The 16,808-nt window shown below is 38.2% G+C and overlaps 1 protein-coding gene across 3 annotated transcripts in view; it reads right to left on the bottom strand.

Annotated features, from left to right (window-relative positions):
* Positions 1 to 16,808, bottom strand: part of LOC101167886 (cell adhesion molecule 1) — a 196,512-nt gene that overhangs the window by 24,581 nt on the left and 155,123 nt on the right. For all 3 annotated transcript variants that reach the window (XM_011482434.3, XM_011482431.3, XM_011482432.3), the window contains 4 exons: positions 15,276 to 15,413; positions 9,730 to 9,888; positions 7,031 to 7,127; positions 3,416 to 3,588 (listed from right to left, as the gene is read on the bottom strand). In XM_011482434.3, coding sequence (XP_011480736.1) covers positions 3,416 to 3,588; positions 7,031 to 7,127; positions 9,730 to 9,888; positions 15,276 to 15,413 — 567 coding nt within the window. The remainder of the gene's footprint in view (positions 1 to 3,415; positions 3,589 to 7,030; positions 7,128 to 9,729; positions 9,889 to 15,275; positions 15,414 to 16,808) is intronic.

Genomic DNA, 16,808 nt, shown 5'->3' with positions numbered 1-16,808 from the left:
GTTTTTGATGTTTTTATCATGTGGCATTTTTCTAATGAGGGAGGACATATATAAAGACAATTCATCTTGAAAATTTGGATTCAGGAGCAGACAAAAACATGACATTTGAAAAAGCCTGTAACAGTGACGTGGTAGCTAGTACTGCAACCCACAAGCTCCCTGCTCTTTCTCCGTTCTGATGTGTTCACTTGTAGACATAGAGAAACTATGTTCTAGAAAACAACAGAGTTTTTTTTTCAATTGGCTAAGAATGACATAATCATAATTAAAAGATCACTAACAATGTTTTTACGTTAGACCAAAAGATGACTGGAATGGGTCCATAAAACCCAAGTCAGTGCATACCATACAGTTGATGACAGTGTTGATGTGAAACCCAATTTCAACTATTCTTATTACTAAAATCCATTTCCATACTGGTGGATGAGACAGACAAATAAATATCAAGTTGCTGTGGTTTTACATGCGGTCTGCTGCTGTCAGCATGACCAAAACAAGTCTGCTGACTGACAACAAAACAATTTCATCACAAGGAACCCCGCAATTGATCTTTCAACAGACCAATGTCTGAGAAAAAAATCTGTTGTAGCTTTCTAAACAAACCACTGAATTGAATATTTTTCTTTGGAGATGCTGCATTTCAATTAAACATGCAAATCTGCATCTGAACTGATGCAGATCTAGCAGTGTGAATCAACATGATGAATCACATGTGATGAGAACTGTTTAAAACACTGTCTGGTCCAGGTGTTTACTTGCAGACAGCACATTATTTTGCTAAGTGACACTTCAATTAATCAACAGTAATAAAATGAAAAACTTTAAACAAACATCAACTAATTGTTTAGTAAAGCGGAGGAAGATCTGAGCTCCACCACAGGAAAAGTATTTATGAAGTAAATCTCAGCCAGTTTAACAGTGTGGGATTTTTAAAATAATGTCCGTCTTAGCATTTTCCTCCAAAATGCTCTATGCAATTAATTAGGTAATTACTTCATCATACAACTTTTAGTGACTTCTAGGTCAACCAATAGAGTCTACAAGGAGGGTTTTGACTGGAGAGTGGTTGAAGAACAGGCATAGTATATCTTTTCTGGAGCATGTATAGTGGAAGGACGCCATCCATAAGTCACTACCAAATCAGAGTCCCTGATTGGTCACATTGGTCACAGTTTTACTCATTGTTACTTCAAATGTGCGTTCAATGGGTGCCCGATTTGGACTATTTGTGCTTTGCGAGAATTTTGAACTTGGAAGCCCCAGGTGGGCTTGCAAGTGGTCACTTGAATGCATGCTGCTGAGGGCAGTGTGAACGTAGCTTTAGAAGGAATGGGGTGGATAGCTAATATTTACATTGACGAAACAGGTTGATTTATATGGACTAATAGTTTTTAGTTATAGAGTTTTTAGTTAGTTAGTTATTAAAAAGTTTGACTGCTAAAACTCTTTATTTTATAAAGATACTGGTCTGAATGGATCTTAATAAGGCATACACGTTTGGTGTGTCCACTTATGTTGAGGAAATACACATGTTGCCTGGGAGCATAAACAGCCTGTTTCTAGTTACTTCTTGATCACTGGTAAATTTTTTGACTCACAACACAAACCAATTCCAACCTGGGAGTAAAACACAAAGTGCTTTTCTGAGCAGCAGGGAGCAACTTCTCAATGGATAGAAAGCTAAACAAGCAGCTTCCACTGAAAATGTATTTTCCCCTTCATCTCCATCACTCCTGCTGGCCAACAAAAATGGGAAATGAAAGTCTGAGCCGTGTGAAGTTCAGGGATGTCACATTGCCTTTGTGTTTTAAAGAAACTTTCACCTCCCTTGATTTGTTTTGCAGCTTTGGCTAAAATGAAAAGTAAAAAAAACAAACAAAAGAAAAACAGGAGTTGTAAAATGGCAAAAGAAAAATGGACAGCAGTGTTGTTAAAGAATAAAGAAAATGAGGCCTGAATAAAGAGAGGTCAACGCAGAGCCGCCAACAGTCTGTGGCATTTAAAGACAAGTCCTGGGAGAGATGGTCCGTCTATTGCCCTTTACAGTTTGGCTGCTGAACACACGGAAACTCCATCAACTTCAGTGAAAGTCAATAATCAAATGGCAATCGCCAATGTATTCCACATTTTAATTCTTGTATCTTAGCAGCATATTGCATGAAGGGGGGGTTAAAAATGTGCTAATCCTTTCCTTAGCTGGAAATTCACGATCCTAGTTTTCCTCCATTAAACCAACCTCCCTTTAACCTGGAAGTAATGTGGCTTTATAAGATAATCAAACAGACGAAGATATTGAGTTGGGGATAAAACTAGCGTACAATGTCTAAAAGTGAAACCAGAAGCTGGTTGTGTATTATTATAGAGCCTGTTGGCAGACGTAAGGACATAAAACAAATGACAATTAAAGAGAAAGTGAAAATAAAATTGAGAAATTTAATATAATCTGTCACACATGTTTATAACATTTTTTAAAGTTTAGTCAGGTTAAGACCCTGATTCAAATTTAAAAACCCACTCTGATGAAAATTGTTTTTGGTGTTGTAAACATGTTCTTGTGGCATTTCTCTCATGATGGAGGACATTTGCATCATTTGCATTGTAGATATGCATTTCTGAGTGTCTCATTATAAATCATGAGCAGACGGAAAAAAAATACAGTTGAAATAAGCTAGATGTGACATAGGGGCTACAATCGATAAGCCAGAAGCTCCCTGCTCCACTCCATTTTGATGCATTCACTGGCAGACAAATAGATCCATGTATGTCTTCATTTCCCTCATCTGAGCTGGCATCTGGCCAAAACTGTATGGCTGGGTGGCTCCAATATTGCTCTCCATTTTTGTTGCACTCATAATGTTAGGTTGGGGTTGTAAGGGCCTGACGGCTTGCGGGAGAGTGTGTAAAACAGACTGATGATGGGAAATGGAGGTAGGCTTACTCTGCACCAGTATTCCTGCTCACAACACAAGAGGTGAATTTTTAATGAACTCCTGGAGAAACTACATTCTAGAAAACAAAAACTTTTTTTTTTAATTGGCTAAAAATGGCATGGTTATAATTAATTATAATAATAATTTACAATAAATCAGAAGATGATCAGAGTGGTACTTCGAAATTGTAATGACCACAAGAGAGAGGTCGAAACAGACATTTTCTAAAAAATTTTTATAAATGACAATTGATAAAACAATGCATATGCACATATATAAACAATTTTTGTACTGTTTTGAGTTTCTCTGTCTTTTTCAAACAATTAGCTCCTACTTATTTCTTTGTATGTCAAAATATTTAATCAAGCTAAATCACAAGTGAACAATTTAACGCTAACGTCCTGGGTCTTAGTGAGCCTTTGAATAACCTCTTATTATCCAATCATTTATGTGTTAAATAGTATTTTTTCTATAGAAATACCTACCATACACATAGAGGATATAGTCATCATAGGCCTCTCCAACCGTGTTCGAAGCCACACAGCGGTAAGTGCCATTGTAGGACTTGTTGAGGTTCTCAATGTAGAGATCAGAGCCGGTAACCACAGCATGAGGCGGCACATCCTCATCCACTCTCAACCAGTTGATCTGATGGGGACTGTTAGGAGGACAAATGCCACTAACATTAGTCAGGCTATCCTATCCTTAAGACTAATTGAAATTAAAGGTGAGATCTCAGATCAACACAGAACTGCTGGCAGCTTGTTCAATGATGTACAGGATGACATTTATCAGCTACACATTCACTGGAAGATAAATGTTAAAGTCTGTCTGACTGCCTTAAAGCAGCAAAAGTTCCAAAAAGTACCTAAAATGCATCGCTAAAAATAAAGAAAAAAACGCTATGAAGAAATTATGAGAACAAAGAATTTAAATTAAAGCCTTATTTAGAAAAATGCTAAATTTTCTTGAATGAGTTGGGCCTAATTTTTTTTAATCCAAACAAGACCATTTTTAAACTCAAAATTATATATTCGGACTACTGTTTCCTTTAATCCAGATAAAACTACACATTTTGCTGTTGGGATTAATACATTTTAGTTTTGTTTTCTTGGTTTAAGTTTGTTCTGGCCATGAAGCTTCAGATTCTGTCAACCACACTCTCTTGATCACACCAGGTTTTATGTGGTCAATCAACTCAGCTGTTTCAGTTTCAATCAATTGTCATTCAGTCTATTTAAGATCATGGTTTTCAGTTACTCTGTCATGTTTGCTTTGTTAGCACTGCTTTACTCATGTGGTTCAAGGTTTCATCAGTTCTGTTTGTAATGTTTGAGTTTGTTTTAACTGTTTGTTTCCATCAGCAAGAGCAGGTTTTCTGCATTTGTTTACCTCCACACTATCTTTTTGTAGCATTTGTTTGAAATGCGAACTATGTTCAGATGTAATCCAGAAAAATAATTGCAATAAAAACAAAATGGGGGGGGGGGGGATGCTTATGAGTTGAGACACTAAAAACCTTTAAAATGTTCCAGCAGTGGGTATGAAATTACTAAAAATTTTGTTTCTAAAAAAACAAACAAAAATAACTTTAAATGGGTAAGTACATTTACAACTTCTCATTCATTTTAAGTTATTATTATTATTATTGTTATTTTACTGCCAACAGTCTGTGTGAAAGACTACTAGAAAAGCTTTCTAAATAAATGCCACCTGTAGTGGTGGACATGTTGAAGCCTAGATGAGAAAACTATATTCCAGCACATTCAAGCGTCTCCTTTAGATATTACAGAAAGGAAATGCTGTCTTTCTAAACGAGAATTGGCAGCTGAACAATAAAAAAAAAATTCTTGGCAACTTATGAAAGATTAGCTGGCATACCATCACATATGATGACATAAATAGGTTGGATTTTTGTTTAAGTAATTTTCCAAAACAAACTTAGTTTTCCCATTTTTAAACTTTTTATTGATTTCAATCTAAATAAAATTGGTGTTTGAAACTTATGTATTTCTTTATTTTTTACTGTCAATTTATAAAATTAACTGAAATGATCCTAGCAGCAATCCCTGAGGCACACCACTGCAACAGTATTTCCCAATTGAAAAATTGAGTTTTACAATATCACTTTCAGTATGGGGAAGCCACAACCTCATCTATATGTATATTTATATATATATAGATATAGATATCTATATCTATATCTATATCTATCTTTATCTAAATATATATAGATCTATATATATATATCTCTTTATCTCTATATATCTATATATATATCTATATATCTATATAACACAAAATAACCAGTTCTCTGAAATATTGTTCACAAATCTGTCTAAATTCGTGGTAGTGAGCACTTCTCCTTTGCCAAGACAATCCATCGAACCTCGCAGGTGTGCCATATCAAAATGCTGATTAAACAGCATGATTATTGCACAGGTGTGCCTTAGGCTGGCCACAAGAAAAGGCCACTCTGAAATCTTCAGTTGTATCGCACGGCACAATGCCACAGATGTCGCAAGTTTTGAGGGAGCGTGCAATTGGCATGCTGATATCAGGAATGTCCACCAGAGCTGTTGCTAGGGAATTGAATGTCCATTTCTCTACCATAAGCCGTCTCCAAAGGCGTTTCTGAGAATTTGGCAGCACATCCAACCGGCCTCACAACCGCAGACCACGTGTAACCACACCAGCCCAAGACCTCCACATCCAGCATGTCCACCTCCAAGATCGTCTGAGACCAGTCAATCAGACAGCTGCTGAAACAATCGGTTTGCATAACCACAGAATTTCTGCACAAACTGTCAGAAACCGTCTCAGGGAAGCTCATCTGCATGCTGATCGTCCTCATTGAGGTCTCGACCTCACTCCAGTTCGTCATCGTAACCGACTTGAGTGGGCAAATGCTCACATGCGATGGCGTCTGGCACGTTGGAGAGGTGTTCTCTTCACGGATGAATCCCGGTTTACACTGTTCAGGGCAGATGGCAGACAGCGTGTGTGGCATTGTGTGGGTGAGCGGTTTTCTGATGTCAATGTTGTGGATCGAGTAGCCCATGGTGGTGGTGGGGTTATGGTATGGGCATGCATCTGTTATGGGCAAAGAACACAGGTGCATTTCATTGATGGCATTTTGAATGCACAGAGACACCGCGACGAGATCCTGGGGCCCATTGTTGTGCCGTACATCCAACAACATCACCTCATGTTGCAGCATGACAATGCACGGCCCCATGTTGAAAGGATCTGCACACAATTCTTGGAAGCTGAAAACATCCCAGTTCTTGCATGGCCAGCATACTCACCGGACATGTCACCTATTGAGCATGTTTGGGATGCTCTGGATCGGCGTATACGACAGCGTGTTCCAGTTCCTGCCAATATCCAGCAGCTTCGCCCTCCCATTGAAGAAGAGTGGACCAATATTCCACAGGCCACAATAGACAACCAGATCAACTCTATGCGAAGGAGATGTGTCGCACTTCCTGAGGCAAATGGTGGACACACCAGATACTGACTGGTTGTCTGAGTCCCCTGACCGCCTCAATAAAACAAAACTGAAGATTTCAGAGTGGCCCTTTCTTGTGGCCAGTCTAAGGCACACCTGTGCAATAATCATGCTGTCTAATCAGCATCTTGATATGGCACACCTAGAGGTAGAGAGGTAGGATGGATTGTCTTGGCAAAGGAGAAGAGCTCACTATCACAGATTTAGACAGATTTGTGAACAATATTTCAGAGAACTGGTTGTTTTGTGTATGTGGAAAATGTTTCACATCTTTGAGTTCATACCATGATAAATGGGAGCAATAACAAAAGTGTTGCGTTTATATTTTTGGTCAGTGTATATATGTGTATATTTATGTGTGTATATGTGTGTATGTATGTATGTATGCACGTACGCATGCATGTATATATATTTATGAGGTTGTGTGTTTTTTCTTTTTTTTTCTGTTTTAAGTAAGACTGAAAATAATACAGAATATCAAATCATAATGAATATATGAAACTTGTTTTTCAACAAAAACAAAAAAACACTTCTTTAAACTTTAAAGGAAGCATTAAAGTGAAAATATATGATCCAGTTGAATACTCACTGTGGTTTTCCTTCTGCAATACACGTCAAATCAAGGTTGTCTCCCTCTCTAGTTAACCCTTCGGGGTATGTCACCACAATCTTAACCTCAGGCTTATCTGAAAGCAAAAAAAACAAACAAAAAAAAGTGAAAAGAATCATTTTCTCAAATTTAGAAATTAATTCATTGTTTGAAGCCAAAATAAATGACAAAACTGTTTTCTTTATAGCTTTATAGTCGGTCTGCAGTCGCTTTAAGCAAGATGTTTTTTTTTTTTCGTTTTTATCAATGCGAGCAAAAGATTACCAAAATGTCAAGCAGCTCGAGTGAAGCTTTCTATTTTTCTTGAAAGGTCACACAAAACAGTTATCTTCCTTTAAAAAAGTAAAAAAATGGACAGACTACAAAAGGTTACGTTCACATTTGTTTGATGTTTGACAGTAGTTAGCAACTTGTGTTGTCTTGTCAATCAGGGCACTTCTTTAAAAACATCCAAACAACTTTTGACATCATTTTAATTTCTTATTTCTAACCTAAGACTTCCAAATATTTTTTTAAAGATTGATACATGTTAAGATAACTAAATATGATGAATGTAAAGCACTTTAATAGAAAACTTTAAAGGTCTGATGGTTCAGACGATTAACGTCCAAACCCAACTTGCTTCTTAGTGTGACGTAATTGCCAAAAAAATGCTACTCATTGAGCATATTTTTTAGATATTTGACCAAGACATGATTTTAAACTTTGTGTCATTTGACCACATCAAAACAAAGAATCCAGGAAATGACATTGTAGACTGAGGTTTCTCTGTATTTATTTGTACAAGGTTTTTGAAAAAAAGTTTTTGTTCAGTAACAATATAAATGTAAAAGTATTAGGATGAGCAAAAGTTTATTTCAATACTTTATAATGTAACCCTGTTTAGTAATGACAGAGGTCAAATGTTTCTTGTAGGTCTTTATCAGGTTTGCATACACTGTAGCAGCTATTTTGGTCCATTATTCCATGCAGATCTTCTCAACATCTAAAGCAGGGGTGTCAAACATCCGGCCCGCCGGGTGGTTAAGTCTGGCCCACACATGGAGAGTAAAAATCATAAGGATGTTTAAAAAAGAAAGCAAGTTTCTAGTCCATTCCTGTGGCGAGTTATAATTTTTCAAAGCAATAACCGAAATGCGCAATTCCGCCACTAGGGGGAGCAAAGAAAAAGCAAAACAAGTGAAACAGCATAACTGCACGTGCCAAAAGCAAAATCTAACCGCTCTGCTCTGGGTAGGATGTACTTTGGTTTCCTATGAGCCTCACCGCTGTTATCTTGCTGTAAGGATGATCAGTAGTGACACCCTAAAGACCAAAATGTTGTCAAAAAGTGAAGTGTAGTGAAGAGCTTTCCAGGAAAAATGGACAGAGTTTTTTTTTTCTCGAAGCTGAATGCAAAACCCCCATGCTTGGTATGTCATCAACAGGTCGCAGTGTTCAAAGAATACAACATTCAGCACCACTATGAGACTCACCATAAAGAAATGTTTCAGCATTTGCAGTTAAGAAAAGAGAAGATTTACTAACTATTGGCTGGACTAAAAAAAAACAACCGTTTGCATCCACTGCAGCATTGACATCAGTGATGGAGCAGTGACAGACACCTTATTGTAAACATGTTGGTACAAACATCCAAACCCCTTTTCAGAGGTGAACTTGTGCCCCAAAAAGCAGTTGACCTCTGCCAACATGAGTGTCAAGGATTACAATTACAGATACAAAATTGCGGTTTGTGCCCGGCTGGAAGTATATGCCACCACTTCTTTCATAAATCGGAAAAGGGCTGTGAAAGAAAAAGCCTGGAGCAAGATTCATGAGATTTGCACCATTTTGACATTTCACACCAAACCTCTTCCAGTTGTAAATACACACGCCAGTATCAGGAAGCGACAGACCTGTGTGAACACCATATGATCGAAGCATGTTCAAGAACATGCATTCAGTCCATTCTTGAACGGACGACATATATCTAATGTGAAAGCCACAAGAGCTGTTATGGGTGAATAGGGGCTGTCTGTGGGAGAAAAAATGGGTAAACCTCTAAGAGGCACACAGGTGGCGTTGCTTGCAGAAACTATCAAGGTGGTAGACCACTCCATGAGCCCATAGAACAAAAATGTGTTATTACAAGAGAACGAGTGGCATTTACGCCAAAGGATTCCATTTTGGTCTCATCTGACCACATGACGTTCTTCCCAATCCTCATCCAAATGGTCTCTGGCGAAACGTTAAATGGGTCTGACCATGGAAAATTCATGGAAAAAACCTTGGAAAATGCAGTTGCACTAAACTAGAGGCAAAAACGTAACAGATGTTTACAGATTGTACTGCTAGTTCTTTAGTCCAGCAGAAAAATTATAGTGGAGTGAAACAACAATCTTATTTTTGCCAAGCGACGGAAATGAGAGACTATCAAAGACCCAGCTTTGGTATCTCTGAAGTTACCATGTTTCTTATTCAGCTGTATAATTTCTATGTTAGTCTGCCAGTTATTTTTTCCAAAACTTCTGTTTATCATTTCTTTTTAATGAAATCTTTGAAGCATTGTAGCTTCTTTGCCTCAGCACTACGAGTAACTAATTAAACTGCTAGCTTGTCCAAGCAATGGGACTTTCTCTGGCACTGTGTGGTTTGGTTCCGAATTGGATATTTAAGGGAAAAAAAATTGGATCACTCACATAGCACTTCCAAGTGTCTCTCTGCCAAGAGGTCCTTCACAGCTGGGTGGTCAATGATGCAGTCCACTGGGAGTCCATCGTCTTCCTTGGTGACAGAAAACCTCACCCGGCTGGTGACGGTAAACATCCTGTCATACATCTCCTCCACTGTCATTTCACCTAGAAAAGCATAAAAAAAAGGAAATGACGTGAACAGCTGAAAAGTTCAAAAGCAAATTAAGATGCTTGCAGAAGTTACCTGCTGCAGAGGCTGTAATAGGCAAATAGTCACAGCTATTAAGAGCATATTACCTGTCAAAGTGGAGTAATTTCAGATGGCATTTACATTTAATTTGTTATTCAGTTATGTGGTGCCAGAATGAGACTTCAGAGGATTCAGACAAGCCTGAGGCCTTCGATTCTGACGAGATCAGCGAGAAGCGCCTGGGTCGTATCAAGCCTGATAATGAATGCTTCTGCTGCTTCAGGCTGGAGCATTGTTGGGGCTAACCCTGCAGTAATCTGCTGCCCACTTGGCCCAAGGCTGTCAGAGGGGCATTCATTTAGAGAGCTTTACAATGCCACAGGGGCATCGCATTAGCTACAGTGCTGAGTGTGATGCTTTACTTGCACTTAATGAAGTGAGGAAATAATTACAGCCCCACCCCAACCATGTGCAGTGGGTCAAGGAGCCATTTGAAATCACACTTGCTTTTTGAGGGCAGAGCAGTTTCTGGACCATAACACATGCTGGACCAGCACTGGAAAACAACAAAACATGTAAAAATGTATCTTGCACATCTAGCTGTGCCCTACAGAGCAGCCATTAAGTGCACACAGTATCTCTGAGACCTGTTTTTACTCTTAAAAGCACAGCCACAGCAATGAACTCCTCTTTATTAGAGTGAAGTGCTGGGAGCAGTGCTGGCTTGTTCCCTGCCAAAAAAGCGATAAGAAATGCACATTAAGACATCTTTTTGTCACCCGGCAATCACGGGAGCAAAGCACAGCACATTAGATCACATTTGTAAGCTCAGCGAGGGCTTTTCCAGAAATACCTGCCAAAGGGTGCGCCCTGTGCACCAAAGAGTACAAGGAAATGGACTGTGAACTGGAGGGATATGGTGATTAGAAATTGTTCTCTAGGCAAGCCTCTCTAATTGCCTTATAACAGTTGCAAACAACAGTAATCAGTTGAACTTTACTGTGTGTCTCAGTTTATTTCTGCCTAATTCAGCTTAATTCCAGCATTTGACTGGAGTGCAGTCTCCATTAGACAATGCATTTGCAACACTACAAAAAAGGATGGATCAACTTAGTTCACAAATGGTGCTAAAAACGAGTTGCTGTCTTCTGAACCACTAACTATAGTGTTGCTGTGGGTTATAAAGTTTCTACTAAGAATTTTATCTAAATCCTAGCTTTTCATCAAACCAGTGTTAAAGCATTTATTTTACAATTATAGCTTGTTTATTTGTCAGGCCATCTCTCAGTACACCATTAAAAGGGGTTGCACAGGATTTAAGAATTTAAAGCTGTTTCACACCTAAATCACAAAATTCAGATATCTGGTAGATATTTAAACATCTTAATGACAGCTGTGAGAAACCAGATGAAAACAGTTGTAACGCTAAAAGTTTAAATGTTTAAAGACCCACTCCAGTATATATTATGTTTTTGGTGGTTTTATTTTAACATGCTCTTGTAGCATTTTTCTCATGGAGGAGGACATGTATAAAGAAAATTAAGCTTAAAACTGGATTTCTGTCTGGTTCTTAGCATTGGCTTCCATGTGTTGTGCAGGCAGAAGAGCAATGCGACGTGTGGAGCTGTCCAAATTTTGAAGAGCAACAAATTCCATTTATTCCCTGTCCATGTATTCTTTGCTGTTTTCATCAAAGTACAGCTTGCACTTTTCATTTTAGTAATTATTTTTGACCTCAACAGCATAATGTGTTCAGAGCATTCCAGATAAAATTATAAAAGGATGATTATCATGAAACTACCATAATTCCATTTTATGACTTTTTCCTGGAAAAAAGACACTAGATGTGATTGATTTACTGAGATTATAAAGCCTTTCATTGCCATCCAAATATTTCTACAGCTAAAGTAATCTTCATTTCAAAGCTATAATTCATTTTACCAATATTTTTTAAATTAAGAAAGTACTAAAAAAATGCAGTTGTGAGAGTCAGACTCGTACAGGCAGAGCAGATGTCCATGTCAAACTGAATTAGCCAATAAGAACTGTCATCCAAACCCAGATGAGGGGAACAACTGTGGACCCGGTCACGGACCACCTCAAACATGAATGCAGTAGACATTTGAGAGTCAAATCAAATGCTCTTGTGAGCTTCGAGCACTGATCAATCCCAGTGCAATCAAGCATGGCCTCTTCTCAGGGTGACATTTTCTCTCTCGGCTTACAACCTGAGTCTTCTGGCAGCCGGCACACTCTAGAGCCGTCAAAGATCAAGCCGTCTCAAAATGGCTTTGACATGTATGACTGCGGCATCGTTGTTGTGATTAGTAAAGCAGTCTAAAATGAATTTGCAGTGCACTTTAGATTCACCCTCACCAACTTTAGAATGAGAAAATAATGATGTAAGGAGGGGATGCTGTTTAAGGAGAAGAGAACTTGTGCTGCACTTAAAGCGTTTTGCCTTTTCTACTCATCTTTTTGCAGGTGATTTATCATCACAAGATGTAAAGCATTTTAACTACAAGAAAAACAGCCAAACCGGGGATATCCCTGGAATATTCATTTGGATAGGATGACTGAGTCATTTTCCTCGGTGCTTCTTCAAGTTATTGTGCACCGATTTGTTGTAGGTCTGTAAAACTGTCTCCTGGGGCATTTTGGCCTTAGTCTGATTTCAGGGAGTAAAAAAGGAAACCATTTCTGGCTAATTGCTATTTTTCAGTCTTGACAGTTTTTTAATAAATATAAACCTGCCATTTCCTGGTTTTGAATAACTAAAACTGATTTTTTTAAAACTACATATTTTAACAAGTTGATGAAAAAACAAGTTGAGGTAAAAGAATAAAAAGCAAAACCAAACCAAGCAAACCTTGACATTGTAATAAGAAATCTGAAAAAAGAACAGAACAAATGTTGTTCTAATGGCCTAGTGGGAGAGTGTAGGCCCTGAGACTGGAAGGTTGTGAGATAAAATCCATGGCTGAGTCGCACCAAATAACAAAATGTGGCCCAATTGACACTCAGCATTAAGGGGTTGGATTGGTGGGTTTAAGCACCAAATGGTTCCCACGTCCGGCTGTGTCTGCAGTTCCCCGCCATCCAGGGGATGGGTCAAATTTCACGCTCCGAGGTACTTACAACTTATGGGAATTTAACATGTTCTTGAGGCTTTTTTCTCATGATCTTCTTTCTCTTTCGGCTTTTCCCATTAGGGGTCGCCACAGCGAATCATCCTTTTCCACCTCACTTTATCATGAACATCTTCTACCCTAACATTAGCAAACTTCATGTCCTCTGTTAAGAAGGCCTTTTTCTCATGATAAAGGAAATATATTGCAAAATTAGGCTTAAATTGCTTTTCTGAGTAATTCTTTATCTAACTTGGTGTGAATCAGGAGCAGACAAAAACATTCTGTGGGAAAAAACAAGATACTGCAGCAAACCACAATCTGCCTGCTCTGATGCTTCCATTTGTCGGCGACTACATCCATCTATTTCTTTGTTTTCCTTGTCCGGTAGACATCTGGCTCATAACTGTAGACTTGAATAGCTCCAATATTGCTCACCATTTTTTGTTCCACCAGTAACGTTAGGTTTGGGTTGTGAGGGGCTGTAAGCTACAGCAGGAGAGAGTGTAAATAAAGGGATGATAGGAAGCACGGGCAGGCTTACACCGCAAACAGTCCTGCCCACATCTCTGAGGTGAATTAAATATTAAATGTTGTTACTTTATTGGCCAAGTAACAATAAAAGCTATTAAAAAAAGAAAATTGAATAAAACTGACTGAAAAACATTTAAAAGATATTGGAAACAATTACTAGAAACATGACTAACCCCAATTTTATTTTCTCCATGACTTGATGATCTTAAAGTATTTTTTCCTAAATAAATATTATTCCTTTTGTCAAATTCTTTAAAAGAATGAAAGTGGAATTTGGTCCATTTCTAAGAGTACAAGGTTTTCTACCTTTTAAAATTCTTTCTACTTCTCTGTGACGCAGCAGCATTTATATAAAAAAAAAAATTAAATGCAGCAGTCAGACGGAACTTCGTTTTTCCCAACACTTTAGCAATATTAGCAGCTAATAACTGGTCTGTAGTGCAGTTAAAAAATATATTGCAGCTGTCGTTTATGCTAATGAACATTTTGCCACCTTTTGTGGTAAATTGAAAGGCAAATCACAGCTTTCCTGTACCTACGGGAGCGAAAAAAAACAAAAAACGAGCAAATTGGTTTAAATGAATTACGTTTTGGCTCTAAAACTGCCTTGTGAGCACTCACGCGCAGGACAAACGTGATCACAGAGGTTCCCAAAAACCAACTTGATGTGCAGCTCTGCATCTCAACACAGGCGGGGCTAATGAATTGTTGAGTATGTCCATAATGAGAAGTGATTTGTGTTCTTGTGTGGTACACGATGATGTGACTTTCTGGCTCTCTTTATGTGTCTGCTGCCACTATGGATTAGCCCTGCTCAGCGTGTCGGTGGCATTTTGCTGATCTAACTGTCCTGTTCTTTTTCCCTCTCCTACACTGCACTCATAAACAGAAATTGACTTCATCTCCTGTAGGGAACACTGCGAGCGCAGATGGCATAAAGCTTCAGATTGTCTAAATATTTAATCTCCCAACAAGCTAAATGCATTCTCTCCATTCTAATACATATATAATTTGACAACAGGCAGGAACAACCACTCTGCGTAAATACAAAGTGACTAAATATCCCCGTTCCTGTACAATTAGTGATAAATAATTTAAAAAATCCAAACTGAAAGGTAATAAAATTTCAATTCTAACCCCTTTAAATTATAAACCTGCTTCTGCAAGCGCCTGCAGGCAGCTGAGAGCGCCGAAATGGAGATAAAACATGCAAATAAAAGTGCATCACTGTTTACACCATGAAGGGATGTTTTGACTTGAGTAGAAATTAATATGGGGTTGAAAACTTTTTCAAAAGCACACAACATCAACCGTTGAGGTGAAACAAAATGTTGGCGATAAATATTTAAGCAACGTTAAATCCAAACATTGATCTCTGTAATGAACATTAACATGAGCAGAGCTTCAAGGCAAATACAAATTTATTACGGACATAATACAAGCTGGAAATGCTGCAGCTGTGAATATAAAATATGTCGTGTCTCAAGAAAAAAGAGGAGGAAAGCGCTGTCTCTCTTCAACTGCTCAAAGCAGCAGGTGATCTTCGTACATAAACCTGTCGATACAATCCGTACAACTTAGATTTGGTGTAAAGCTACTTTTTTACAGAGAAGAAAAGTCTATGGAGAGCAGGACTCTCAGGGAAGTGGACAGGCCTGGAGCACGTGAAGCAAACTGGGAGAGGCTGTTATTTTACCAACCTGTCAGTTCTTCCTCCCCCTTCATCCATCTGATAGAGGCAGCTGGTTTGCTGCCAATGGCTATGCAGGTGAGCTCCGTCTCATTCCCTTCGCTGACCACATCCTCCCGGCTCTCGATGACTGGGCTGCCTGGTGGGACTGACTCATAGCAACGGACAGAAAAGCAGAGATATCAGCACCCAGAAAAGTCATTTTATTATAATTTTTTAAAGTATAGTGAAGGTATAATACAGAAAATTATGTAAAATGTTTTGCTTCTCTCTTTTATTTTATTTCTTTACTTATAAACTCTCCTGTTTATGAGATACCAGTAGTTGATGTTGTTGAGTAGGCTTTTCGAAAACAAGTACGTGTAAAACCTTTTCTAATAAACTCTTAAAAAACCCACTCCATTGAGAATTGAGTTTCTCATGATCGACTTATAAAGAAAAAAATTCCACTAAAATTTGCATTTCTGAGTATTTATTTGAAATTGTTAATCAGGAGCAGACAAAAAAATTCTGTTTGAAAACGCTTGAAACTGTTCTGTAGAAGCCACTATTGGCAGGCCGCAGGCTCCTTGCCCAGCTCCATTTCGATGGCTCCACTTGCAAATATCCGTGCGTGTCTTTGTTTTACTCGTTCGTCTGAGCTGTCAACTGGCTCCAATATTGCTCACCATTTTTGTTGCAAGGGTAATGTGATGTTGGGGATGTGGGAGAGCGTGTAAACATATGGGTGATGGGAAGTAGGGACGAGGTTGCTCTACAACAACGGTCCCACCCACAAAATAAACCACTGCTGCTCTGCAGAAACTATGCCCTAGAAAATGACAAGTGTTTGGATTTTGGCTAAAAAGCTATGAACAAAAAACAAAAAAACGTTTACAATAGATCAAAATATAATCAGATTGGCACTTTTATTTGTGAACTACATACCATTAGGATCAACATTTATTTCAGCAAGAGCTGAAGCAAGAGAGCTGAAGCAATACAACTAACTGTCAATACAACTAAAACACAAAGAAAGAAATGACTTGGGCTTGTGGGTAACCACCTGGACTTGTTAGTCAACTTAATAAATGAGTGTGTTCTAGGATAGTATACATTCGTGTAATGTTTTATTACAATGCTTATTAGCATTACTACAGACAGTAAAGACTTGATTAATATCAAGTGATGTTATGAACATATTGTAGGTTTTTAACCCTTTAATACCAGAGATATCGCCGGTGAACTCTCAATAAGATGCGCACTTTGACATACCGTAAGTCTCTAAAGTCCAACCAAAGTGAATCAGATGATTCTGACGCAGAGAAAAGCGGCTTTTCATGTCGGTTTTGTGCTTTTATCCAAAACTTTACAATGGGAAAGTTGATTTATAAAGCGCTTTCACACAGCCAAAACTGGTACAAGGCACTTTACAATAAAACATCAAGAACAGCAACGGATAAAATGTAAGCATAAAAACAAGCAAATCAATAAAAGAAATAAAATAATTAAAAACCGGTACTAATGCAGTAAACCGAGCAGTCACATGGAAGAGTAAAAGCTT

Source organism: Oryzias latipes, chromosome 13, assembly GCF_002234675.1.
Source record: "Oryzias latipes chromosome 13, ASM223467v1".
Taxonomy (NCBI): Eukaryota; Metazoa; Chordata; class Actinopteri; order Beloniformes; family Adrianichthyidae; genus Oryzias; species Oryzias latipes.
This window is presented reverse-complemented; position numbering and strand designations above follow the sequence as displayed.